The 26580-nt window shown below is 36.5% G+C and overlaps 2 protein-coding genes across 7 annotated transcripts in view; one reads left to right on the top strand and one right to left on the bottom strand.

Annotated features, from left to right (window-relative positions):
- LOC131927007 (calcium-transporting ATPase type 2C member 1) overlaps positions 1-7986 on the top strand; it is a 28854-nt gene extending 20868 nt beyond the window's left edge. For 4 of the 6 annotated variants that reach the window (XM_059282653.1, XM_059282652.1, XM_059282651.1 and 1 more), the window contains 6 exons: positions 1081-1228; positions 1918-2013; positions 2501-2642; positions 3424-3551; positions 6479-6492; positions 6960-7986. In XM_059282653.1, coding sequence (XP_059138636.1) covers positions 1081-1228; positions 1918-2013; positions 2501-2642; positions 3424-3551; positions 6479-6492; positions 6960-7032 — 601 coding nt within the window. In that variant the 3' untranslated portion in view covers positions 7033-7986. The remainder of the gene's footprint in view (positions 1-1080; positions 1229-1917; positions 2014-2500; positions 2643-3423; positions 3552-6478; positions 6493-6959) is intronic. The other 2 variants (XM_059282655.1, XM_059282656.1) reach the window with 2 other exon arrangements.
- Positions 7565-26580, bottom strand: part of LOC131927008 (rotatin) — a 37892-nt gene continuing 18876 nt past the window's right edge. The window contains exons 30-47 of the mRNA XM_059282658.1: positions 26481-26576; positions 26022-26288; positions 22479-22641; positions 22007-22101; positions 21360-21456; positions 18048-18183; positions 16707-16930; positions 16119-16259; positions 15087-15263; positions 14357-14557; positions 13881-13975; positions 13555-13632; positions 12400-12526; positions 10931-11124; positions 10418-10562; positions 9795-9917; positions 8093-8196; positions 7565-7805 (exon numbers count right to left, since the gene is read on the bottom strand). Coding sequence (XP_059138641.1) covers positions 7662-7805; positions 8093-8196; positions 9795-9917; positions 10418-10562; positions 10931-11124; positions 12400-12526; positions 13555-13632; positions 13881-13975; positions 14357-14557; positions 15087-15263; positions 16119-16259; positions 16707-16930; positions 18048-18183; positions 21360-21456; positions 22007-22101; positions 22479-22641; positions 26022-26288; positions 26481-26576 — 2607 coding nt within the window. The 3' untranslated portion in view covers positions 7565-7661. The remainder of the gene's footprint in view (positions 7806-8092; positions 8197-9794; positions 9918-10417; positions 10563-10930; positions 11125-12399; positions 12527-13554; positions 13633-13880; positions 13976-14356; positions 14558-15086; positions 15264-16118; positions 16260-16706; positions 16931-18047; positions 18184-21359; positions 21457-22006; positions 22102-22478; positions 22642-26021; positions 26289-26480; positions 26577-26580) is intronic.

Genomic DNA, 26580 nt, shown 5'->3' with positions numbered 1-26580 from the left:
TCAGTCAGTTATAGCTAAACTTGATCCCAACAGCTAAACTTGATCCCAACAGCTAAACTTGATCCCAACAGCTGAACCTGCTCCCAACAGCTGAACCTGATCCCAACAGCTGAAGTTGATCCCAACAGCTGAACTTGATCCCAACAGCTGAACCTGATCCCAACAGCTGAACTTGATCCCAACAGCTAAACTTGATCCCAACAGCTGAACTTGATCCCAACAGCTGAACTTGATCCCAACAGCTGAACTTGATCCCACCAACTGAACTTGATCCCAACAGCTAAACTTGATCCCAACAGCTAAACTTGATCCCAACAGCTGAACTTGATCCCAACAGCTGAACTTGATCCCAACAGCTGAACTTGATCCCACCAACTGAACTTGATCCCAACAGCTAAACTTGATCCCAACAGCTGAACTTGATCCCAACAGCTGAACTTGATCCCAACAGCTAAACTTGATCCCAACAGCTGAACTTGATCCCAACAGCTGAACTTGATCCCAACAGCTGAACTTGATCCCACCAACTGAACTTGATCCCAACAGCTAAACTTGATCCCAACAGCTAAACTTGATCCCAACAGCTGAACTTGATCCCAACAGCTGAACTTGATCCCAACAGCTGAACTTGATCCCACCAACTGAACTTGATCCCAACAGCTAAACTTGATCCCAACAGCTGAACTTGATCCCAACAGCTGAACTTGATCCCACCAACTGAACTTGATCCCAACAGCTAAACTTGATCCCAACAGCTGAACTTGATCCCAACAGCTGAACTTGATCCCAACAGCTGAAATTGATCCCACCAACTGAACTTGATCCCAACAGCTAAACTTGATCCCAACAGCTAAACTTGATCCCAACAGCTAAACTTGATCCCAACAGCTGAACTTGATCCCAACAGCTGAACTTGATCCCAACAGCTAAACTTGATCCCAACAACTGAACACACAAACCTCAGGTCCCCTGTGTTACCATGTACACTACAGCCCTACCAGGCTATTGACCAAGAGTATATTACATGCATGGCTAATTAAATGGCTGGTTTAATTTAATTTTTAATTTTTGTTTCTGCAGCTTGGGGGTTGAGCCAGTTGATCACGATGTCTTGCGGAAACCCCCGCGGAAGATAACTGACAACATCATCACCCGCAATCTGATCATCAACATCCTTACCTCTGCCAGTATTATAGTAGCTGGTACCCTGTGGGTCTTCCACAAAGAGGTCAGTCCTCAATATCTTAACCTCTGCCAGTATTATAGTAGCTGGTACCCTGTGGGTGTTACACAAAGAGGTCAGTCCTCATATCTTAACCTCTGCCAGTATTATAGTAGCTGGTACCCTGTGGGTGTTACACAAAGAGGTCAGTCCTCATATCTTAACCTCTGCCAGTATTATAGTAGCTGGTACCCTGTGGGTGTTACACAAAGAGGTCAGTCCTCATATCTTAACCTCTGCCAGTATTATTGTTGGTCAGTATTTGCTCAGTTGCATGGAGATCTCTCCACATCTCTGCTTCATCATCCTGCTACAATTTTTTGTATTCTGAGCTCAGGTTATCTCAGACTGTCTGTCGAGTATCTTCACTATCGGTTATCTTCCCCTGTGTTATTTGTGCTATAGTTTTGGGGTCTTATTAAGTCATATAATTGCCTATGTAGTACTAAATAGACTAAGGTTAATATGATCCATCTTTTAGTTGTTTTACCATATTTGACATTCTTTAAATTTTGTATCAATCAAATCATTATTGTTTTACCCCGCTTTTCCCCCAATCTTTATATTCTAAATTGCACTTCCTTACTTTCATGTCCCAAAATGCACTTCCATACATTTGTATCCCAAATTTCACTTCCATACCTTCATAAACCAAATAGCTCACCAACCATAACCCCCTTTTTTTTCTCTCCTAGATGGAGGATGGGAAAATCACACCAAGAGACACCACCATGACATTCACATGTTTTGTCTTTTTTGACATGTTCAATGCTTTAAGTTGCAGATCGTTTGTAAGTATAAGAATAGGTGTTGCAGTTTTGGATGAGGGAAAATTGAACTGTATGGATAATGCAGACATTTTTTTAAATGCTGGATTATAATAGAGATGATGTGGAAATGCGGGCAAATCTTAGAAATAAATTTTCACCTATCTATGAAGTAATTTGTTAGTTAAGATAAAATTAATTTCCTACGACTGCACAGAAATCTAATTTTTTTAATGATTTTATTTTGAATAAATTATTAAAGACATGGAAAATAAGATAAATTTTAAGAATAATTCTTAATTGAGGTAGATAGATGAAAAGTTTTGGTGGATAACACTGTAGAGATTTCCAAGCAACCAAAGTTTCTCATATTGTACTAAAAAAATAATTTTTGTTGTTATTTTGCTAATTAAATTTCAATGTTAAATTTATTTTATTACAAGCAGTGATAGAGAAAAAAAAAATGTTTAAAACGTTTTTTACAAATCTTTTTGAACTGTTTTTATTTCAGAGTAAATCAATCTTCACAATAGGGTTGACGACCAACAAAATGTTTCTTTATGCTGTGGGTGGCTCTCTAGTGGGACAGCTTCTAGTGATTTACCTTCCACCTCTGCAGAAAATATTTCAGACTGAAGCTCTCTTTCTTTCAGGTATGTTTGTTGCTTGTGTTTTCATTTTGGTCTTCTTCTGTGTTCTTAAATTTTAGTGTTGGAAGGGATCTCCTCCAACACAATCAAGTATATGTGTCAACTGGTTATGCGCCATTGAGGCAATTGACTCTGATTTCAGACTGCTTTTCTTTTTGGATTTGCTTCCATAGCCTTTGTCCAACCAAGAACAAACTACAATGCAGCAGTGGTTTGATTTTGGAGTTGTCTTGCTTAGAAGAGTTGCTGTTCCCAGCTAACGAGTCTCATCTGCCCGAGCATTCGAACTCAATACTTTTCGGTTTAGCAACCATGAGCTTTTATCGACTCGACCACACTGACCCCATTTTGGTCTGATAGGCATCTCTCACATAAGTCATGCAGGTTTAGGCAGGTTTTACTACACTCTCCCCTCCCTAACCATTGTCCTGAAATATTAATGCTTCAATTCTCTTGAATGTCACACACACACATCCCCCCCTCCACTGCACCATAAGCTGAGGTTACATTTTTTAAATTATTGTCAGGGACTCTAGATTGAGTTAATATTTGGCAGTTATGACTCATTAAGCCCCTAAGTATTTAAAAATACAAAATAAAGAAAACTGGATCTCTAACTTTGAGAGTTGAAGGAAATAAAGAAATATTACAAATATGTAATTTCATATTATGAATTGTATAGAGAATAACAGAAAAAAATAAATTGCACAGTATTTGTTCCACTAAAAGCAAAGAAACGTTTTAGAAATTTTCAGAAAATGTATTTTTATTTTTTAAATTTCAGACTTTGCACTGCTGATTTCTCTGACCTCAACAGTTTTTGTTTTTTCTGAGATCAGAAAATATTTTATTCGCCGCAGTGAAGTCAGGAAGCTCCATTTCCAGCAGGGAGAATTTTTTTCAGAAAACATGGTATAACCTCTGTAACTATTTATGTCCTGTGATGTTATTTCATTGGCTGGCCTCTTCATCAAAGCTGTTTCAATGGCATGCCTTGTATTTGGTGTTTTTGGCACAGGTTGTTTTATTTGGTTGAAAATTTCACTGCCTCTGACCATGTGGTGTGGACAGTGTGGCTGGCCATGGTTTGTGATTCAAATAGTTTCCTGTACTGTTTTGTTCATGTTGCTAGAGAGTTCACCTTGGGTTAGGCTGGGTCAAGGTCATTTGTGTGAACTCATAAATTCATGTTCATCTACACCCTTTTTTGGAGCAATAGAATTAGTGATGTTGTGTGTGACCTTTGAGAATTATAGAGGTGTGTCATCTGGCAAAGAATTAACTGGCACAGATACTACGGAGATATTTTTAAGGCTCAACTACATTCCGTCAATTTTATTTTGTAACCTCCTAATTTTTTAAGCGTTTAAAAAAAATTATTTATTTTTTCATTTGTAATGTAATAACGTTTATCTTACTGCTGTTGTGTACGTTGTTACAACACAAGTGGTATGAGGTCAAAATTGTGTGTTTATGTGTGTTGTAGTTTCTAACATCTATAATCAAATGTGCAGCATTGCCAAATTTCAACATTGAATGGTCAATGATGCTTACCTAACCTGATGTTGGCATGCCTTTTTATTTTGTATGGCATCAAATGAACATGGTCGTCTCATCTCCACTAAATGGCTCAAGTTATGCAAGTGGACGACTGATAAGTTATTGAACAGATGTAAAGTATTATGCCAGGGCTTTATAAATTTGAATGGCGATTTTTAGCTGATTGCCTGGTAACTTGTTTACGGCAAATTATTTTTTTTAGTTGAAATAAATTTTTTATTTATTGTTTGAGGGTCATAAAAATAATGAACTCAAGTTGTACAAAATGAGAATTGTATATAGTGTGGCCTGTCTGAACATATAATTTATGCTGGTATATTTTTAACTTCCTGTCAGAAGATCTTTGTTTCTTATACAATATTATATTGCTTTATTTTATTTTTTTTACTTTTCTTAAGGCAATAAATAGAATCAATGGATAGCTCTACTTGTATATTAATTGTAAAAAGTATTTATTTGTCAACATGACAAGATTGGTTATGCTTTGATGAACTGTGAGAATGATTGGGTGGTGTGGGGTTGGTGTGCTGTGAGAATGATTGAGTAGTAGAGACTTGTACAATCATCTTAGAATACTTTACTTGCTGATGTCTTGAAATTTGCATGTCTCCTTTTTTAAACAAATCTTGCTAAGTCTGGGTTTGACTCTGAATTTATTCTGAATCTAACAATTTGAATACTAGCAAATAAGACCGGCTGTGGTTGAGATTTAATATTTTAATTTCTTATTCAATGTGGCTCCCTAAAAAATCTGTTTATAAACTGATTTTAATTTTATTTTAAGTGTCAGAATTTCTGATGATAATATTTTTGCATTGTCCGACATTTTTTATACCAGCTGTATATTGTCTAATGCTAGTTTTAAAGCTTTAAGGTGAATGCATCAAAACTTGTATTTTTTATGTACAGTGGCAGATGTTATTTGTACCCACTGTGTCACTCACTGCCCCTTCCCCCCCCCCCCTCCCCCACCACTCCTCCTGCCTTATCAAGCCACTGCTGTTTTCATATTAATATTACTCTAACCATTTGTTCTTTAAAAATATTCTACTTATGCTGATAATACATGAACTGGATGAAGCTATTAAAAACAGTTTTGAGTTTTAATATTTATTTTATAAGCCAAAAATTAAAAAAAAAAATTTCTTGGTTCACCTAGAAATAATGACTTTTAAGTGAGCACCCTGTTAAAAATGACAGCCATTATTTCTTTAATCCTGAATTAAATTAATGATACATTTTTATGGTAAAAATGCTGTTTTTCCCCAGTTGCACTAATAAAGAGTGTTGAGAGTTGTAGAGATTTTGTGCTTTCTCTCACTGAATCAATGAATACATTTTATTACTTATCCAATTTTTTAATTAGTTTTCATCAACCAAGGTGCTTTTTAATCTAAATATAATGCATTAGCTCCCTTTATTTACAGAAACTGTTCTCTCCTTAATAGGAAATACTTAGTACTAAGAAGCCTACTAGATCTATATTAAACATTATTTTTAAGTTTTTGAAACAATTTTGTCAAAGTGCTTAATTAGAAATATTTTCTGCATAAAACATTATTAGAGATTATAGTTAATATTGCATTTGTTAGTTTGGTTTTTTAAGTTAATTTATTAATGAATTTGCAGTTAATTATGTCAGTTTCTGTATTGCATTTATCGGGGACCAAGAAACTCCTTGTCATGTATTGAGTTTGATGAAGAAACCAATAAAATGAAGGCCTTGTGATATAACTGTGTTTTGGTGAAACTGAAATGATGAAATGTTGTGTATCCAAAACTGTATTGGAGTTTATTATTGTTTGAAATGTGATGGGTTCTTTTAACCCACAAGCTGTAAACAATCTTCTATTTATACCCTTCTTTTTTTTTCTATTTCAAGAACAAAATACATTTCCAGAAATGCTTAAAAAAACATGTTTGAAAGCTTACAATGTTGATGTTTTAAAGTATGTTTATAATGTGATGGGAAGAAATCAAGATGCAGAATGTATCAAACTTGTTACACATCACAGACATAAATTATAGATTACCTTGGAATCGGAACATTGATTTTTATTTTTAACCAGATGTATGCTGGACACAATGGACACACATTTTTCTTTTGTGGGACAGTTGTAATGAGTGAAAGAAAGTGTGACCTTGGCATTAAATTTTAGTGAAGTCAAAAGGTGTTTGTTATAGTTCTGGTGATTGTAGTGCTGTAAGTGGCACTATTGAGAGATAAACCTGTATATTTATTTAACTTGTTTTAATTTAAGCATGTTTATTTTATACAGGCATCCAATGAAAGGTAGTAGAGTTTTTGTTTTTATCTTTTCTGAATTAAAAAAAAATTTTTTTTTTTTTAAATTTTCTTGTTGGATTGAATTTTTGTTCAAACTGAGAATGTAAATTTTATTTCAAATGTTGGTTATATTTGTGTACATGTATTTTATAACATAGTTAATGGAAAGAGAAAGTTTGGACTTAATAGGGTACATGCAGGGTCTCAAAACAAATGAATTAGGATCAGCTCAGAGACTTACATTAGCTAACTCAGGTGTCAGAAAAACCATGTGTAAAATTTGTCAATTATTTTAAGGAATAATTGATCAACTTTATGTTTGGGTTAAGTATTAGTTAACCATGCTTTAATTTTATAGGTATATTCCCATCTAAACTAAACCCATTTTAAAATAAAAAATTCTACATGCAAATGAATTTTGTTTGGTTAAAGGTGTCTTTGAAAACTTCACATAAAATGCTTTAATTTTCCAGACGAGCCTCGACATCCTTGACTTCTGCTATCAGCTCCACCTCACAATATAAGCTAACACATGCATATTCATAATGTCCTTTTTAAAAGGTAACTAATAATAAAAGTGAGAAAAATTAATTTTGTTTTAATTGTTTTAACATTATGGTCTTTGCAGTATATTGTCTACTCATTTAAAACGAAATTTCTGAATTGTGAATCGCAAGAAATTTTTAAATTTTTTGGGAATTTATAAATCACATTTTACTTTTAGGTCTACATAGAATAAGATAAATCAATAAACCTTGTAGGAGACAGAAGAGCAGCATTTTAAATTGTGTTTTTGAATTGTTTGTTTCAAACTGACATTGAACCAGTTGAAACATTTGTGTTGTAAAGTTGACAAAATTAAAAACATTCAACAAAGAAATGTTTCAGTTATTATAATATTATTAATATAAAGATTATTTTTTTTTTCAATCATAAAATTTTTTTTTACATTGCCTGTAAAGTCTCAAAAAGATTAAACTATACACCTGATTTATTAACATCAATTATTGTATAGAATTTAGTTATATTCTTTATCATCTAATTGAAATGTGAAATAAATTAAGTACTTTATTTACAAGCACTTCTTGAGATATGAAGAAGTTTATTTACATTACATAAAAAAAGTTAAATTAAATTTCAACTATCTGATCTTAACTGTGTCTGGATTCAATTCATTATGTTCGTATAGCGGAGATGATAGCCTTGATATTCTCACAACTTTTCTTTATGGTACCTGAGCCATTACCAGAGTTTTGAAGATTCTGTAGAAGGTCAACCAGACGTAGAGCTATGTTTGCAGACTTGACCTGTACGCGAGCCTGGAAGATGAGAAGATAGTCTTCACATTGATGGTCATGATCACACATTAGATTAGTTACAGGAATTTCATCAGTGTTTAATTTATGAACTTCTATATGATTGGGAAAGTGTTGAGAATAAATGAGAAAAGAAAATGAATTATCCTGTTAAAAAGTTAATAAATAAAAGTCACAGTGAATGTTGATGATGAAGATTTATCTTACTTATGGTTGTTGAAGAGTTATCTTACTTTGTGATTGTTAATGAAGAGTTATCCTATCTTGTGGTTGCTGTTGAGTTATCTTACCTTATGGTTGTTGATGAGAGCCCACAGAGCTGATGTGGCAATCAGCTGTGTTCTGTGATCACATGAATTTTCTATCCGCTGCATCAGTACTGGAATAAGTTTGTCTGCGTGAAGAAAAAAAGCACTGTAAAACTGGTTATCTATTTTTTTGGGCCCTAGTTGATTGAGTGCTACCTCAAAATATGAGTGCCCAGACATATGACATTTTTGAGACACAAGTGGTCCAGCAAGCAATTTTTTGCTTTGAGTTACAAGTACAAGCAAAATTTGAGGAACCAGATCTGCTGATTTCCCAGTTCATGGAAAAGAAGAACAAAAAAGATGCAACTGATCACGCATCACGGCTATTTATTGATACTTATCTAACTCACGTCACGGCTATTAATTGACACTTATCTAAATCATTTTTGCAACATTCTGAAATGTAGGAAGAAACAAACCTCCTTACAGGTTTTGTTTTAAAATTAAATAGCATACTTGTGAAAGTAAGTGAAGTGCACAGCACAAAAAGGCACAGACCACTCAAGAGAAAAGCAGTCACAAACATTAAGTGAGAGTAATACTAAATTATCAAGTAGCATTTAAGTTCAAATATGTTCAGTGAATTTTTGTTGAGTTCCATTCAATTTTAATGAATTCAAAATGTATGAAGTGAAGCAATGTCACAGTTCATAAATCCAACTCCCTTAACTAGCACACCATTAAACAAAGTTTACCTGAGGCCAGTAGTCTCTCCCTTACCTAGCACACCTTTAAACAAAGTTTACCTGAGGCCTAAAGTCTCTCCCTTACCTAGCACACCTTTAAACAAAGTTTACCTGAGGCCAGTAGTCTCTCCCTTACCTAGCTCATCATTAAGCAAAGTTTACCTGAGGCCTAAAGTCTCTCCCTTACCTAGCACACCATTTAACAAAGTCAAACAAAGTTTACCTGAGGCCTCAAGTCTCTCCCTTACCTAGCTCATTAAACAAAGTCAAACAAAGTTTACCTGAGGCCAGTAGTCTCTTCCTTACCTAGCTCATCATTAAACAAAGTTTACCTGAGGCCAGTAGTCTCTTCCTTACCTAGCACACCATTAAACAAAGTTTACCTGAGGCCTAAAGTCTCTTCCTTACCTAGCACACCATTAAACAAAGTTTACCTGAGGCCAGTAGTCTCTCCCTTACCTAGCACACCATTAAACAAAGTTTACCTGAGGCCTAAAGTCTCTCCCTTACCTAGCACACATTTAAACAAAGTTTACCTGAGGCCTAAAGTCTCTCCCTTACCTAGCACACCTTTAAACAAAGTTTACCTGAGGCCTAAAGTCTCTCCCTTACCTAGCTCATCATTAAACAAAGTTTACCTGGGGCCAGTAGTCTCTCCCTTACCTAGCACACCTTTAAACAAAGTTTACCTGAGGCCAGTAGTCTCTCCCTTACCTAGCACACCATTAAACAAAGTTTACCTGAGGCCTAAAGTCTCTTCCTTACCTAGCACACCATTAAACAAAGTTTACCTGAGGCCAGTAGTCTCTCCCTTACCTAGCACACCATTAAACAAAGTTTACCTGAGGCCTAAAGTCTCTCCCTTACCTAGCACACATTTAAACAAAGTTTACCTGAGGCCTAAAGTCTCTCCCTTACCTAGCACACCTTTAAACAAAGTTTACCTGAGGCCTAAAGTCTCTCCCTTACCTAGCACACCTTTAAACAAAGTTTACCTGAGGCCAGAAGTTTGGGCTTGTTGCCAGCGTGGCAGCACAAGTTCCTGATGGTCAGGGTGGCACTGTGCTGGCACTGTTTGGATCCTGCTTCCATCAGCTCTATCAACACTGTTAGAGCCTCTGGGGAAAACATGGTGTTTTGTTAGAACCAAGGTAGTTTATGGGAACATCATTTATTTTCTATTAGAACCAAGATAGTTTATGGGAACATCATTTATTTTCTATTAGAACTGAAGTACTTTATGGGAACATCACTTATTTTCTATTAGAACTGAAGTAGTTTATGGGAACATCATTTATTTTCTATTAGAACCAAGTTAGTTTATGGGAACATCATTTATTTTCTATTAGAACCAAGGTAGTTTATGGGAACATCATTTATTATCTATTAGAACCAAGGTAGTTTATGGGAACATCATTAATTTTTTATTAGGTACCCGCATGAGATGAGTAGACATATTTGTATCTATTTAGATCTAGGACTTGAACCTGAGACACTTATCATAGTAACCAAGTGCTTTACTGCTCAACCACACCACCAACTACACACCACTCAAATACACTGACAACTACCTACCAATCAATCAACAAACATGCCTGCTAAACTGGCTGCCACTGACCTGGTATTTTTAGAATGATCTGCTGCCCGTCAACACTAAATGACAAGGCAGTTAGGAGCTGGCACCAGAGAATGTCTATGGCAACTTTGACCTTGACACGTTTCTTGCGTGGGTTGAGCTGGGAAAACTGATGCAGGAAGGTACTCTGGGAATGAAAAGAAAATATTTACAATTTTTTTTTATCCCAGCCTGGTAATATGAATTATAATTTACAATTGTATTTTTTGTTTACAAGAGCTTTCACAATAATTTTTAAAAAATTACTGAAGCTACATCAACAGATTTAAAATGGTAAATTGGTTAAATTTTTATAGGTGTTAACTACAGGCTAATAAAAAAAATAGACCTGTTTCGCTACTTTGCAAGGCACTTTCAAAAATGGATATATATATAATAAAGATTATTAAAATAGATGTCAAAATAAAATTAGAGAAATAAAAAAAAATGAAGAAAAAATAATTTTTACCAGTACAAAGGGCAGTAACTAAAAAAAACAACTATTTTCCTAGTTACCTTCCATAGCAGATTTCTACAGTCTGAGTTGATGACAAGGGTTGTGAGTAAAGAAAAAGTCAACTGCAGCACAGGGGAACATTCCTCCCTGTCCAGCTCCCTCTGGGCCAGCTTGAGAATGGAGTGGAATATGGTGCCCTGGGCCTGCTTCCCTGTGGTCAGCACAGAGGTGGGGCTTGCTATGGAGGCAGCAGCTGGGTGGGGAAAGTAAACAGAAGATTTAGTAGGGGCTAGAGGTCCAGTGGTTGGGTCATTGGGGCTAGAGGTCCAGTGGTTGGATCAATATGGTAGGGGCTAGAGGTCAAGTGGTTGGGTGGACATGGTAGGGGCAAGAGGTCCAGTGGTTGGATCAATATGGTAGGGGCTAGAGGTCCAGTGGTTGGGTCATTGGGGCTAGAGGTCCAGTGGTTGGATCATAGGGGCTAGAGGTCCAGTGGTTGGGTCATTGGGGCTAGTGGTCCAGTGGTTGGATCAACATGGTAGGGGCTAGAGGTCCAGTGGTTGGGTGGACATGGTAGGGGCAAGAGGTCCAGTGGTTAGGTGGACATGGTAGGGGCAAGAGGTCAAGTGGTTGGGTGGACATGGTAGGGGCTAGAGGTCCAGTGGTTGGGTGGACATGGTAGGGGCTAGAGGTCCAGTGGTTGGGTGGACATGGTAGGGGCTAGAGGTCCAGTGGTTGGGTGGACATGGTAGGGGCTAGAGGTCCAGTGGTTGGGTGGACATGGTAGGGGCTAGAGGTCCAGTGGTTAGATCAATATGGTAGGGGCTAGAGGTCCAGTGGTTAGATCAATATGGTAGGGGCTAGAGGTCCAGTGGTTGGATCAATATGGTAGGGGCAATAGGTCCAGTGGTTGGATCAATATGGTAGGGGCTAGAGGTCCAGTGGTTGGATCAATATGGTAGGGGCTAGAGGTCCAGTGGTTGGATCAATATGGTAGGGGCTAGAGGTCCAGTGGTTGGATCAATATGGTAGGGGCTAGAGGTCCAGTGGTTGGATCAATATGGTAGGGGCTAGAGGTCCAGTGGTTGGATCAATATGGTAGGGGCTAGAGGTCCAGTGGTTGGATCAATATAGGATATGATGTTCTGAGTTATCATAAGAACAAATGTGTTCCTGAATTTTCATGTGAAAAAGTATGCCTAATTATTATGTGAAAATACCGTGTACCTCAGTTATAATGTGAAAAATGTGTGCACCCAAGTTAAAATGTGAAAATACTTGGTACCAGCTGATTTATGTATTTTACGTGTCCCTGAGTTATCACTCAAGAAATGAGTACCTGAGTTATCACTCAAGAAATGTGTCCCTGAGTTATCACTCAAGAAATGAGTACCTGAGTTATCACTCAAGAAATGAGTACCTGAGTTATCACTCAAGAAATGAGTACCTGAGTTATCACTCAAGAAATGAGTACCTGAGTTATCACTCAAGAAATGAGTACCTGAGTTATCACTCAAGAAATGAGTACCTGAGTTACAATGGGCAGTGTAGCAGGCCAGCAGAGATAAAACTGATGTGAGTAGCTCCCCTTCTAACTGGCACCAGGACCACATCTTCTGGACCACCACTGTCAGACCACTGTGGTAGCAAGCAACCTGTGGCAAGTACATGATAGAGTACACTTTGAAAATTACAATAGGGCTGCTCAAGGCTGCAGGTTAAGTTATTTCAGAATTCGCAATCATATCAATATATCCTATAGTTTAAAAAAAGTGAACTCTACATGACAGTTTAAAAATTTTCTGAAATTTAAAAAAAAAAAATCTGGCCAAGTGTTAAATAAGAAGAAAAATGAGTCTGTAATAATAATTTAATAAATGCCACAAACAATAACATTTTTTAGCGCAATTTCCATTCTGGAGAATTGCGTTTATTAACCCGTCATTTCTGGATGTATGAATGTATGAATGTATGAATGGATGGATGGATGTGTGTCCGCAGCTTTAAGTCGTATCTCCTCCTCAACGAAGCAATATCGATGACTAGTTCCAAAAGCAATTATGTTAAGCAAGTTACGAGGATGAACATAGGCTATAAAAATTCCGGGTTTCTTTCATGGATTTCCTGGAAAAGCCAAAAAACCTCGAAAAAAAGCAGTTTTTGGCCCATATCTTGGCAACCAGACCACTTAGCGACTTGAAACATGTACCAATCGATTCCTGCCATAATTTAGAACAATATTGCCGAAGAAAGTTTTCAATAATATCCTTTCGTTCGGTCACAAAAATTTTTTTGAATTAATTAAAATTTGGACCGAATTAGTAGGCATTTTTTCCAACCACACCACACGCGTCATCACGTTCAATAGCTGCACCATCACGTTCTATGGCTTCGTCATCACGTTCAGTAGCTAGGCGCGCAATGGTTTTTAGTCATGTAACTCTATTGTAAATAAAACATGTAAAATACTGAAATTTTTTTAAATAAAAAACGTTTTAATAACTAACCAATAGTTTTACTAACCCTGCTCTTGATTTACGCTACGACAGAGCTATTTTTAGATAACATAAGGAAATTGCGCTAAAATTGTCACTAGACTTTTTAATTAACTTGTTTTATAAAACGTGAAGTTATTTTATAAGTAATAATTACAATACATTGCACAAAACTTTACTTAACTCACCTTGACACTAGTGTTGTTGTACATAAAGTTACGCAGAAAATCAAAAACTAGGATCAGCTCTTGGATCAACACTTCTTCCTGTTTATTACCAGAATAATTTGGAATAAAAGAGATAATTGAGTGGAAAATAAAAGAGATAATTGAGTGAAAAAAAAAATAAAAAAATAACTAGACTATATGACATGAAATATGTGAGCTGCTAAGATTTAAATGCTTTTATAAGGAATTTATTGGGTACAATTTTTAATTTAATGAAAAGCAAGTCGTACACCGGAACAAGCATGCTAGCTAGCATTGAGTGGAGATCACTAAAAAAAAAACTTTACCCTTTTGCCTCCTGTCCTCAGCATATTCAGAGTGTTGAGGTTCAGCTGAGCATGGGTTGTTTTGATATGCTCTATGGTCAACTCTACCAGACCACCTAATAATAAAACAACATATTTCATTTCAACTTTCATTTTAACAGTTTTGAATAAACCAAGGGAAGTAATGTCTCAACCAGCTGGTAAAAAAAATCACATCAAAAAATAAAAATAAACACACACAAAAATAGACATGACTCATTCGAGGAGAAAGAAGTTTTGTTTCCTATTAATCATAAAAAGTTTTGTATTTTTAAATTCCTTAACATACCTCATTAAAAAATAAATTAAAAAATGAAAATCTAAAGAGAAGCTTTACCAGTCAATAACATTTGTGTTGCTGTGTTAATAACAAGTATTAAAAAAATTTACCCATTAAGGTTAATGTAATATGGTGTGTGTGTGAAAGCTGACTGGCTAATTATCTCTAATTAGTTTACCTTCCAGAGCGTATAATTTAGCAGACTGTGACACACTGAGCAGAACCTTGAAAGCACTGATGACCTTCAACGTTCTGCTCACGTCCTGAAGGACTTTCTCCTCTATCTCAACCTTGGTGGCCACGTCAAAGAGATGCAGGAAAACTTTTGAGAGCATCTGACCAGTGGTCCTCACATCTTTACAAACCTCCCCGCTCTCCTCTGCAACACAAAGAACAGATCAGTGAAAAGGCAATGAAATGGGGCTTGTCAAATATATAAATACGTTTATATCCAATTTATAAGGTTCAGACCCTTTTTAATCCAACTGATAGGAGGTTATATCAAATGTTTAAGATACAACCCTTTTTAATTCAACTGAAATAAGGCTCTATCAAATGTATAAGATACAACCCTTTTTAATTCAACTGAAATAAGGCTCTATCAAATGTATAAGATACAACCCTTTTTAATTCAACTGAAATAATTTATATGGCATGTATAAAAAAGTATTCTTTCAGACCATCAAATAAATAAGATTTCTTTTATTTCCTTAATTGTGGCATAAGAAGGAATTACATAGTCAGCACTTTGCTTAGCCATCTGCCATCTATCCTTTCATTAACCTGAGTCAGTTACTAATTAGAACTGAGTTGGCTATCACTTGACCACCCTGTTCTTTTATTTTATGTATCTACTATAAGAGTTGTGTTAAATGGTAAAAGTTATAGAAAGAACCAAAAGATGTCACCATTATTTAATGAGGCGTCCAGCAGCTCCGCCACTGAGGCAATGTCCAGCAGTTTGTTTGGAGTTTTGACCAGAGAGCGGCTCTCCTCACACAGGAGCAGGGCCAGGAAGTCTAGGCATGAGGCCTGCAGGCTCTGGCGGTCAGAGCTACTGTCATCCAGCATCAGGCACAGGGATTCTAGCGATAGATAGGAATTTGTTGGACATACTTCATACAGGGATTCTAGTGACATAGGAATGTTAGACATACATCATAAAGGGATTCTAGTGACAGATAGGAATTTGTTAGATATACATCATACAGGGATTCTAGTGACAGGAATTTGTTAGATATACATCATACAGGGATTCTAGTGACAGATAGGAATTTGTTAGACATACATCATACAGGGATTCTAATGATAGGAATTTGTTGGACATACATCATACAGGGATTCTAGTGACAGATAGGAATTTGTTAGACCTACATCATACTGGGATTCTAGTGACAGATAGGAATTTGTTAGACATACATCATACAGGGATTCTAGTGACAGATAGAAATTTGTTAGACATACATCATACAGGGATTCTCGTGACAGATAGGAATTTGTTAGACCTACATCATACTGGGATTCTAGTGACAGATAGAAATTTGTTGGACATACATCATACAGGGATTCTCGTGACAGATTTTTTTAGACCTACATCATACTGCGATTCTAGCGACTGACAGAACTTTATCAGACATACAACAAACACAGGGATTGTAATAAATGACAGGAATTTTTGTCATACATACATCGGACCAATTAATGCTAGTGATAAAAAGTGATAAAAATTGTCAGAGATCCAGCCCCCAAAAACACTGTAAATAAGCTATTTGTAATCTTGGAATGATCCCACATAAAAGGAAGTTAAGGTAGCCATTTTAGGAGGGAGAAAGTAACTAACAGTTGTCACAGAAACACTACCTACCCCTTCTCTGTAAACATGGTAAACATGTAGCAGAAAAATGTAATGAGATGCAAAGAAAGCTAATTTCTAACCATACCAATTAAAGGAGACCAAATAGGTCCCAAAATGGCTGTCAATGTATGCAAGGCCATGGGGTCACGGTGCTGTAGCAGCCTACACAGAAGTTTGAGCACACTATTGGCCAAGCTGGCAAACATGTCGCCCACATCATCTTGTGCTGACAAAAGAAAAATTGTTATTTTATAAAAATTATTCACCTTTCATTCTTTGGGCCAAAAATGTAATAAATGTTTCCACTATTACTTCATACTTTTTAATTAAGTTTTTTTTTTTCCATTTTTAAGAATAACAGTTTTAGAATTTTTTTTCTCATAAAACGATGTTAGTACAACTTAAAACATGATAATTAATAACTGAATAAACCAGCTTTTAAACATACAATAAAGTCTTGTTATAAATAATAACAGATTTATAAAAGGCTTGTAAATAAAAGCTTTTTTTTGGGGGGGGGGGGGGGAGACACCAGGTGGGTGGTTTGTATTTGTGCGCATTGTTTTTTTTTAAATGGCTGTCATTTTCCAATAAAAAACAGGGTTAACTAGTATATGCTTAAAAATAACTTTCAGAATTTTTTTTTTTTTTAAACTGAAAATTGTTCAGCTACCTGGCCACTGTAACAGCAGAAGTGAAGCCAAAGATGTGAGAGCTGTCTTCTTTCCCAACAGCTCAATCCTCGAATTGGTATCCATGGTAACCAAAGCGGATAATAAATCAACAATGGATTCAAACATCTGTAGAATGTCCAGCAGGGTCAATGCACTAGATGACCCGGTCACACGACTGGATAATTCATTACACAAAGATTGAATTTTGTCTGTGGTCACTAGGCTGGGGAGGGAAATATATGGTAATATTGATCTGGCAATATGTGTAGCTGAAACATCTGGCAATACAAAGACTGATACTGCAATACTTGTAGAAGACACATCTGGAAATACATGTAAAAGACTAATCTGGGAATACACATAGCTGGCAATACATGTAGCTGACATATCTGGCAACACATGTAGCTGACATATCTGGAAATACATGTAGCTGACATATCTGGCAATACATGTAGCTGACATATCTGGCAACACATGTAGCTGACAAATTTGGTAACACATGTAGCTGACATATCTGGCAATACATGTAGCTAACATATCTGGCAATATACATAGCTGACAAATCTAGCAATACATGTAGCTGACATATCTGGCAATACATGTAGCTGACATATCTGGCAATACATGTAGCTGACATATCTGGCAATACATGTAGCTGACAAATTTGGCAACACATGTAGCTGACATATCTGGCAATACATGTAGCTGACATATCTGGCAATACATGTAGCTGACAAATTTGGCAACACATGTAGCTGACATATCTGGCAATACATGTAGCTGACATATCTGGCAATACATGTAGCTGACAAATTTGGCAACACATGTAGCTGACATATCTGGCAATACATGTAGCTGACATATCTGGCAATACATGTAGCTGACATATCTGGCAATACATGTAGCTAACAAATCTGGCAATACACATAGCTAACAAATCTGGCAATACATGTAGCTGACATATCTGGCAATACATGTAGCTGACATATCTAGCAATACATGTAGCTGACATATCTGGCAATACATATGGCTGACATATCTGGCAATACATGTAGCTGACATATCTGGCAATACATGTAGCTGACATATCTAGCAATACATGTAGCTGACATATCTGGCAATACATATGGCTGACATATCTGGCAATACATGTAGCTGACATATCTGGCAATACATATGGCTGACATATCTGGCAATACATGTAGCTAACAAATCTGGCAATATTAACCTAGCATTACATGAAGCTGATCATTTCTCCTTTATACTTTTATCAACTATTAACAAGGAAATTCACACAGTAGCCCTAACACCTAACCACTGTGGACAGAGAAAAGACCAACCTAACGAGGGCTGTCATTAACGAGTGTTGCCTCATCTGTTCCAGGCAATACTGGGGCGTCAGGTGAAGGACATTAGATAGAAGCTTGACCATGGAGCAAACAAGACCTGGTGTGGCTATGCTTTGAGATTCTTCAGCTGCAAAAAAGAAATGTCAAGACTTAGTGGATAATAGCAGTAGTTAGCCTTATTTCTCATTAGAACAGGGGCTTAGTGTCACAGTGATTCATTTTACTTTCTTTTACAGGTGGACAGTTATCCTTTGAATGTCAGAGGTCACCATTGTCAGTACTTTTAGGAATACTTTTTTTTTTGGCCACAGACATGAAATTTTGGTGGCATATATTATCCTTGTCCTGAATTATTCGGCTAATGCATTACTATGCTCAGTGACGTAGCGAGGTAGGGTGTCACCCGGTAGGCACCTAATGGTGTCACCCCCCCCCGTAAGAATATATATATATTCCATCCCCCCCCCCATCACCCTCACAGTGATTGCTTTAAACTGTGCTCAGATAATACTAACGATTTGTATCTATATTCAGTTATAAATTAAGCAGGATGTTGCATGTTTTCTTTATCACTAGCAGGTTTACGTCATTGTGTCACCGCCCCCCCCCCCTCCACCTGTGTCGGGATTTGTCCACTTTGCTTTTAAAAGACTATTTAATTCACATTAATTAATCATTTAATTAAGTGAAATTATCATTTTTCTTTATATATTTTGCTATTTTTTGCCTTGGTGTCACCACCGTAAATGGTGTCACCCGGTGCGGCTCGCACCCTTCGCCCCCCCTCGCTACCTCTCTGACTATGCTCATCATTCTACATGAGGGGATGGACACTGGTAAAAGTATATTTTCTATATAAATTCTATTTTGCCCCCCCCCCCCCCCCACTACCCCGAAAAGTTGACTGAAAGAAACTCTGGATGCAATTTTTTGTCAAGTTTGAGCTTAGGTGCAAGTTTTAGGGGTATGACTACAACTATATTTAGTATAAAGGGGAAGTCACTATGTGTAGATCAAGGTAAAATCTGGTTAAAATTCGCCTGTTATAATTCTCCCTGAAAAAGCCATTTATCTTGTGGAATAAGAGTATTATTATGGAACATCTCACTATGGGCAGTACCATTGTTAATTATGAACTTTCACATATCTACAAATTAAGTGTCTAATAGTACTAAGGGCTTTCTATTTAAACTATAATCCAATAATAGTTCTAAAATCTAGGAAGAATAAGGAGTAGACAAATAGTCGTAGAAAGATTTCAACATTCATGTTTAGTAAAGGAATAAACAATGATTCTCACTTTTGATTTTGGTAATATAGAATTTTTATATATTTTTAACTGCTTTTGGGAACATATATGCAAGTTGTCTCCCTTTGTTCTTTGAATTGTACAATGGGGAAGTAAATGACATAAATTAATATCCAATGTAAAACAATTATAATTTTTCAACATGAATAATATGAATTATTAAATGATTAAAATATGTCATGTTTTAGTGTATTGGATATGTTTTCTTCATCACAGTTTCTTCCCGTTATGTGCCCAAGACTCATGGGGCAGATGAAGTAGGAGTTCATCTGTTTCAATGGCCACAGTATACAAGAGGGATAGTGTGGTCAGAACTATGCCCAGCTGCCTAGGTTTTCTTACATGAGTCAGTTGCCCATCAAAGTTGGGTGGACCCAGGGATGTCCTACACTTGAGAATGACCACACCTACCTTATTGCTTAATTTCAGAAATTTATGTTGTTCTTAATTATAAAATTTCAACTTTGAAATTCTGTCACTAATTCTAAATGCTACAGCATGTACGCATTGATAAATTAAAGCTGTAAATAAGTCCTCACTTTTCAATGTTGACAATTGTTAGTATAGTCAAGAGATTAAGTTTGTGATAGTCAAGAGATAAACTTCATGATAGTCAACTGATAAAGTGAGATAAAGTGTGTAGGCCTATGTCATATGTTAACTCAGAAATTTGTCTCAAGGTGTAGCAGCTGTGGCTAAGGAAACATGAAAAGTGGATGCATTTGTTTACTTGTACAAAATGTACATTTGGTTAACAGAAAATTAAAAATTTCCATCTTTAATTCAGAGCTTGAAAAAAAAAAATTATGAAAATTAGAAACAAGATGGCTGCCATCTTAGCCATGCCTATGCCTGGCATGAAGTGAAATCCAGCATACAACACATCATGTGACGTACAGATCAACTTGATGCAACAAGTGATATGTGACGTACAGTTCAACTTGATGCAACAAGTGATATGTGACACAGATCAACTTGATGCAACAAGTGATATGTGACACAGATCAACTTGATGCAACAAGTGATATGTGACGTACAGTTCAACTTGATGCAACAAGTGATATGTGACGTACAGTTCAACTTGATGCAACAAGTGATATGTGACACAGATCAACTTGATGCAAAAAGTGATATGTGACACAGATCAACTTGATGCAACAAGTGATATGTGACGTACAGTTCAACTTGATGCAACAAGTGATATGTGACACAGATCAACTTGATGCAACAAGTGATATGTGACACAGATCAACTTGATGCAACAAGTGATATGTGACGTACAGTTCAACTTGATGCAACAAGTGATAAAATAACGGTGTGCATTCCAATACTAATCTGATGGCGTAAAGTGATAAGTGAACTTGGTAACAAATTAAAAGGGAAAATTTAATTATTTTAAGTTTTAGTGAAAAATAATAGGTGTGGAATCCCACGATATCTAGGAACCAGAAATATTTCATTATTTACAATTTGGTTTTTCAAATTAAGACCACACAGGAAAAAAAACTAAGATGTCCACTTGTTGGAGTTATTGCCTTATTCATGTGATACTAGTAGATATTTGTCACATAAACTGATACTGAAACGTAGAACCACCCCAATGCCCACAATATTTTGGATTTTAAAAACATGTCATAACAGAACAACAATAGATGTCAAACACAAAATGTCATTTCTCTCAAACGTAGAAAACTGTGACAACTGAGCTTAATACAATGTGTTCACTATGTTTAGATTTTTTTTTATATTAACTGTTTGTATGTATTTCTCAAAAGTTTGAATTTTTATATCAACTATTTCTATTTTTATATCAACTGTTTGTGTCTTTTATAATAGCTGTTTATATTTTTATATCAACTTCTTGTAATGTAATATCAACAGTTAGTATTTTTAAATTATCTTTTTGAATTTCTTTATCAAATTTGTATATTCTCATATCAGTTGTTCCTATTTAAAAACAAATCAAGTGTTTGAAATAAAAAAAATGTACAAACTTTGTGAGTTGACTGACGCCTCAGTATTTGTGGACAGAGTGTTGGTCAGCGTGCTGTCCAGCGTGGACACTTTGCTCCTGTCTGTTGATGTTGTTTGCTGCCAACGGGAAAAAAAAGTTGCGAGACAATTGTTTAAAGAGATTTCAATTTTTAAGCACAAATCTATAAATATTATGTTAACTGTGTGATCATCCATAAATGATGCCGTATTTATTGAATGATTTTAACCCCCCCCCCCCTCAAACCTTCCATCACACATAGTCACAAAAAGCCAGACCCTACCCCTAAAATGACGTCACAACTCAGCCTACAACCCCCTCAAAATTGCAGTTAAATTTTTTTTTTTAATTGATTTCCTTCTAAAATATTGACTGAGTTTAGTCAACATATTTTATATTAACCATTAATAAATATGATGCAACACTATCTGAACCCCCCTCTCCCTCTACATATCACAAATCATCTCCTCCCTACTAGTGACGTCATTTATGGACTACACCTTTTATGGAAATTCTTTTTTTTTTAAATTTAATACATTTTCTTTAGTAATAATAAGAAAATTGAAGTCCCAATAGGTAACTAAAATAGTTTTAAAATTGTGCATAAAATTTTTTTAAAAATTAACGTTATGACCATAAACCACTTACTTTAGACCTGGGTGTGAGGTTGGGCGTGAGACTAGCTGATAAACTTAACACCGTCGTCTGCGCTGTTCTCCCTGTTGGGGCATCACTTCTGCTGTCTAAACAAACAAACAAACAAACAAACAAACAGGGGTAACAAAATATGGGGTAACATTCTCTTAGTGAACTACAAAAATCCCATAGGATAAGATGGGATACCTTTAAGTCTCTGGGATACCATAAAAAGCTCTGTCAGGTATTCTGGGTAAGGTAAGGGAGTTTAAGTGATTAGTGTAATTCTTTTTTTATTTCTGAAAAAATTTCTCCAGAAAAAAAAATTCCCTGATGATCTGTTGGGCAGGTTAAGTAGAGTTCAACTGGTTCTAAGAACTCGGTATATGAAGGGACTTCATGATTAGCACTATGTATAGCAGCATTCACTTTCTCTTGGACAAGTGGATAACCTACTAGACAACTTTGACATGCAGCAACTGACCAGTGGTACTGAATGTAGAGTCTGTGTCCTCCAGGTCTGTAGAGACCAGCACAGGTTGTATCAGGGACGAGGTGTAGAGGGAGTCAAGCAGCTGGGCCACACAGGCAAACAGGCTGGTGTGTTCTAGGAGAGCCCTCAGTGCTTCTGTACCGGTCAACATCAGCTGATGAAGTGTAATGTAAAGGTCAACATTAGCTGATGAAGTGTAATGTAAAGGTTAACATCAGCTGATGAAGTGTAATGTAAAGGTCAACATTAGCTGACAAAGTGTAATGTAAAGGTCAACATCAGCTGATGAAGTGTAATATAATGGTCAACATTAGCTGACAAAGTGTAATGTAAAGGTCAACATCAGCTGATAAAGTGTAATATAATGGTCAACATTAGCTGATGAAGTGTAATGTAAAGGTCAACATTAGCTGACGAAGTGTAATGTAAAGGTCAACATTAGCTGATGAAGTATAATGTAAAGGTCAACATTAGCTGACGAAGTGTAATGTAAAAGTCAACACCAGCTGATGAAGTGTAATGTAAAGGTCAACATTAGCTGATGAAGTGTAATGTAAAGGTCAACATCAGCTGATGAAGTGTAATGTAAAGGTCAACATCAGCTGACAAAGTGTAATGTAAAGGTCAACATTAGCTGATGAAGTGTAATGTAAAGGTCAAGATCAGCGGATGAAGTATAATGTAAAGGTCAACATCAGCTGATGAAGTGTAATGTAAAGGTTAACATCAGCTGATGAAGTGTAATGTAAAGGTCAACATTAGCTGATGAAGTGTAATGTAAAGGTTAACATCAGCTGATGAAGTGTAATGTAAAGGTCAACATTAGCTGACAAAGTGTAATGTAAAGGTCAACATCAGCTGATGAAGTGTAATATAATGGTCAACATTAGCTGACAAAGTGTAATGTAAAGGTCAACATCAGCTGACGAAGTGTAATATAATGGTCAACATTAGCTGATGAAGTGTAATGTAAAGGTCAACATTAGCTGACGAAGTGTAATGTAAAGGTCAACATTAGCTGATGAAGTATAATGTAAAGGTCAACATTAGCTGACGAAGTGTAATGTAAAAGTCAACACCAGCTGATGAAGTGTAATGTAAAGGTCAACATTAGCTGATGAAGTGTAATGTAAAGGTCAACATCAGCTGATGAAGTGTAATGTAAAGGTCAACATCAGCTGATGAAGTGTAATGTAAAGGTCAACATCAGCTGACAAAGTGTAATGTAAAGGTCAACATTAGCTGATGAAGTGTAATGTAAAGGTCAACATCAGCGGATGAAGTATAATGTAAAGGTCAACATCAGCTGATGAAGTGTAATGTAAAGGTCAACATCAGCTGATGAAGTGTAATGTAAAGGTTAACATCAGCTGATGAAGTGTAATGTAAAGGTCAACATTAGCTGATGAAGTGTAATGTAAAGGTTAACATCAGCTGATGAAGTGTAATGTAAAGGTCAACATTAGCTGACAAAGTGTAATGTAAAGGTCAACATCAGCTGATGAAGTGTAATATAATGGTCAACATTAGCTGACAAAGTGTAATGTAAAGGTCAACATCAGCTGACGAAGTGTAATATAATGGTCAACATTAGCTGATGAAGTGTAATGTAAAGGTCAACATTAGCTGACGAAGTGTAATGTAAAGGTCAACATTAGCTGATGAAGTATAATGTAAAGGTCAACATTAGCTGACGAAGTGTAATGTAAAAGTCAACACCAGCTGATGAAGTGTAATGTAAAGGTCAACATTAGCTGATGAAGTGTAATGTAAAGGTCAACATCAGCTGATGAAGTGTAATGTAAAGGTCAACATCAGCTGATGAAGTGTAATGTAAAGGTCAACATCAGCTGACAAAGTGTAATGTAAAGGTCAACATTAGCTGATGAAGTGTAATGTAAAGGTCAACATCAGCGGATGAAGTATAATGTAAAGGTCAACATCAGCTGATGAAGTGTAATGTAAAGGTCAACATCAGCTGATGAAGTGTAATGTAAAGGTCAACATCAGCTGATGAAGTGTAATGTAAAGGTCAACATCAGCTGATGAAGTGTAATGTAAAGGTCAACATCAGCTGATGAAGTATAATGTAAAGGTCAAGATCAGCTGATGAAGTGTAATGTAAAGGTCAACATCAGCTGATGAAGTGTAATGTAAAGGTCAACATCAGCTGATGAAGTGTAATGTAAAGGTCAACATCAGCTGATGAAGTATAATGTAAAGGTCAAGATCAGCTGATGAAGTGTAATGTAAAGGTCAACATCAGCTGATGAAGTGTAATGTAAAGGTCAACATCAGCTGATGAAGTGTAATGTAAAGCTCAAGATCAGCTGATGAAGTGTAATGTAAAGGTCAAGATCAGCTGATGAAGTGTAATGTAAAGGTCAACATCAGCTGATGAAGTGTAATGTAAAGGTCAACATCAGCTGATGAAGTGTAATGTAAAGGTCAACATCAGCTGATGAAGTGTAATGTAAAGGTCAACATCAGCTGATGAAGTATAATGTAAAGGTCAAGATCAGCTGATGAAGTGTAATGTAAAGGTCAACATCAGCTGATGAAGTGTAATGTAAAGGTCAACATCAGCTGATGAAGTGTAATGTAAAGGTCAACATCAGCTGATGAAGTATAATGTAAAGGTCAAGATCAGCTGATGAAGTGTAATGTAAAGGTCAACATCAGCTGATGAAGTGTAATGTAAAGGTCAACATCAGCTGATGAAGTGTAATGTAAAGGTCAACATCAGTTGACAAAGTGTAATGTAAAGGTCAACATCAGTTGACAAAGTGTAATGTAAAGGTCAACATCAGTTGACAAAGCGTAATGTAAACATCAGTTGACAAAGTGTAATGTAAACATTAGCTGACAAAGTGTAATGTAAAGGTCAACATCAGTTGACAAAGCGTAATGTAAACATCAGTTGACAAAGTGTAATGTAAACATTAGCTGACAAAGTGTAATGTAAAGGTCAACATCAGTTGACAAAGTGTAATGTAAACATTAGCTGACAAAGTGTAATGTAAAGGTCAACATCAGTTGACAAAGTGTAATGTAAAGGTCAACATCAGTTGACAAAGTGTAATGTAAACATCAGTTGACAAAGTGTAATGTAAACATTAGCTGACAAAGTGTAATGTAAACATTAGCTGACAAAGTGTAATGTAAAGGTCAACATCAGCTGACATTGTCAACATTGTCAGATTACAAACCTAAACAGTGTAGCCCTACCACCCCTCCACCAACATGGTTCAGACCTAACCCCCCCCCCCCCCATAGCACAATGCCCCTAAACCAAACTCTACTAATTATCTTGACCTCCACCAAACTGCCCTTACAACTTTGGCCAAAGCCCTTAACACACTGACCCTGAACCTACTATAGAAAAACTGCTAGTCAATTGATAATCACTTACCAAACTCAACTGACCATTTGAGGCATAACATGTTGTCATAAATTAATTGCGTTGGACGAAATCTCATTCAACATTACAATCAAGAACAAAGAAGCACAAAACAAGGTTATATAAAAACCTACCTGGCAATCAGGGTCAATGACCAGAGGGCCGTGCCAGGTCCCCTCAGTTGTCTCCACCTGACCACTGGGCATGGCCTGTGACGTCAGGTTAATTAAAATGTACCCCGCCTGCTGGCGAACCATGCAGCACTCCTGAGGGTCCAGGAGGACGCTGAATGCTGCCCCCCACAGGCCACCTGGGATGTGTTTACAGTTAGCTGTCATCAGTAGACGACCTGCTTCAGTAGAGGTCAAGCCTGCTGCAATACCAAGGCCAGCTGCCCGCACCTGAGGATAAAACAAAAGGTCAACAGGTCAATTATCTCAGTCCAACAACAGGTCAGTTATCTCAGTCCAACAGCAGGTCAGTTATCTCAGCACAGTGAAGGTCAATTATCTCAGTCCAAGAGTATGGAGATGGGAGGGTCAAACTATTACTATACAGAAAAATACAAGATGACCTATCCAAAACCTGCTCACCTCTGAGTCCCTATAAGCCCACAGTGTCAGCAGCCAGTTAAAGCCGTTCTCCGTGCCATCATTCTGTTTCCTGTACAGCCAACTCTTCACCCAGTTCTGG

This window comes from Physella acuta, unplaced genomic scaffold (genome assembly GCF_028476545.2).
Source record: "Physella acuta isolate Inbredline_101_S28 unplaced genomic scaffold, ASM2847654v3 ptg001358l, whole genome shotgun sequence".
NCBI lineage: Eukaryota > Metazoa > Mollusca > Gastropoda > Physidae > Physella > Physella acuta.
This window is presented reverse-complemented; position numbering and strand designations above follow the sequence as displayed.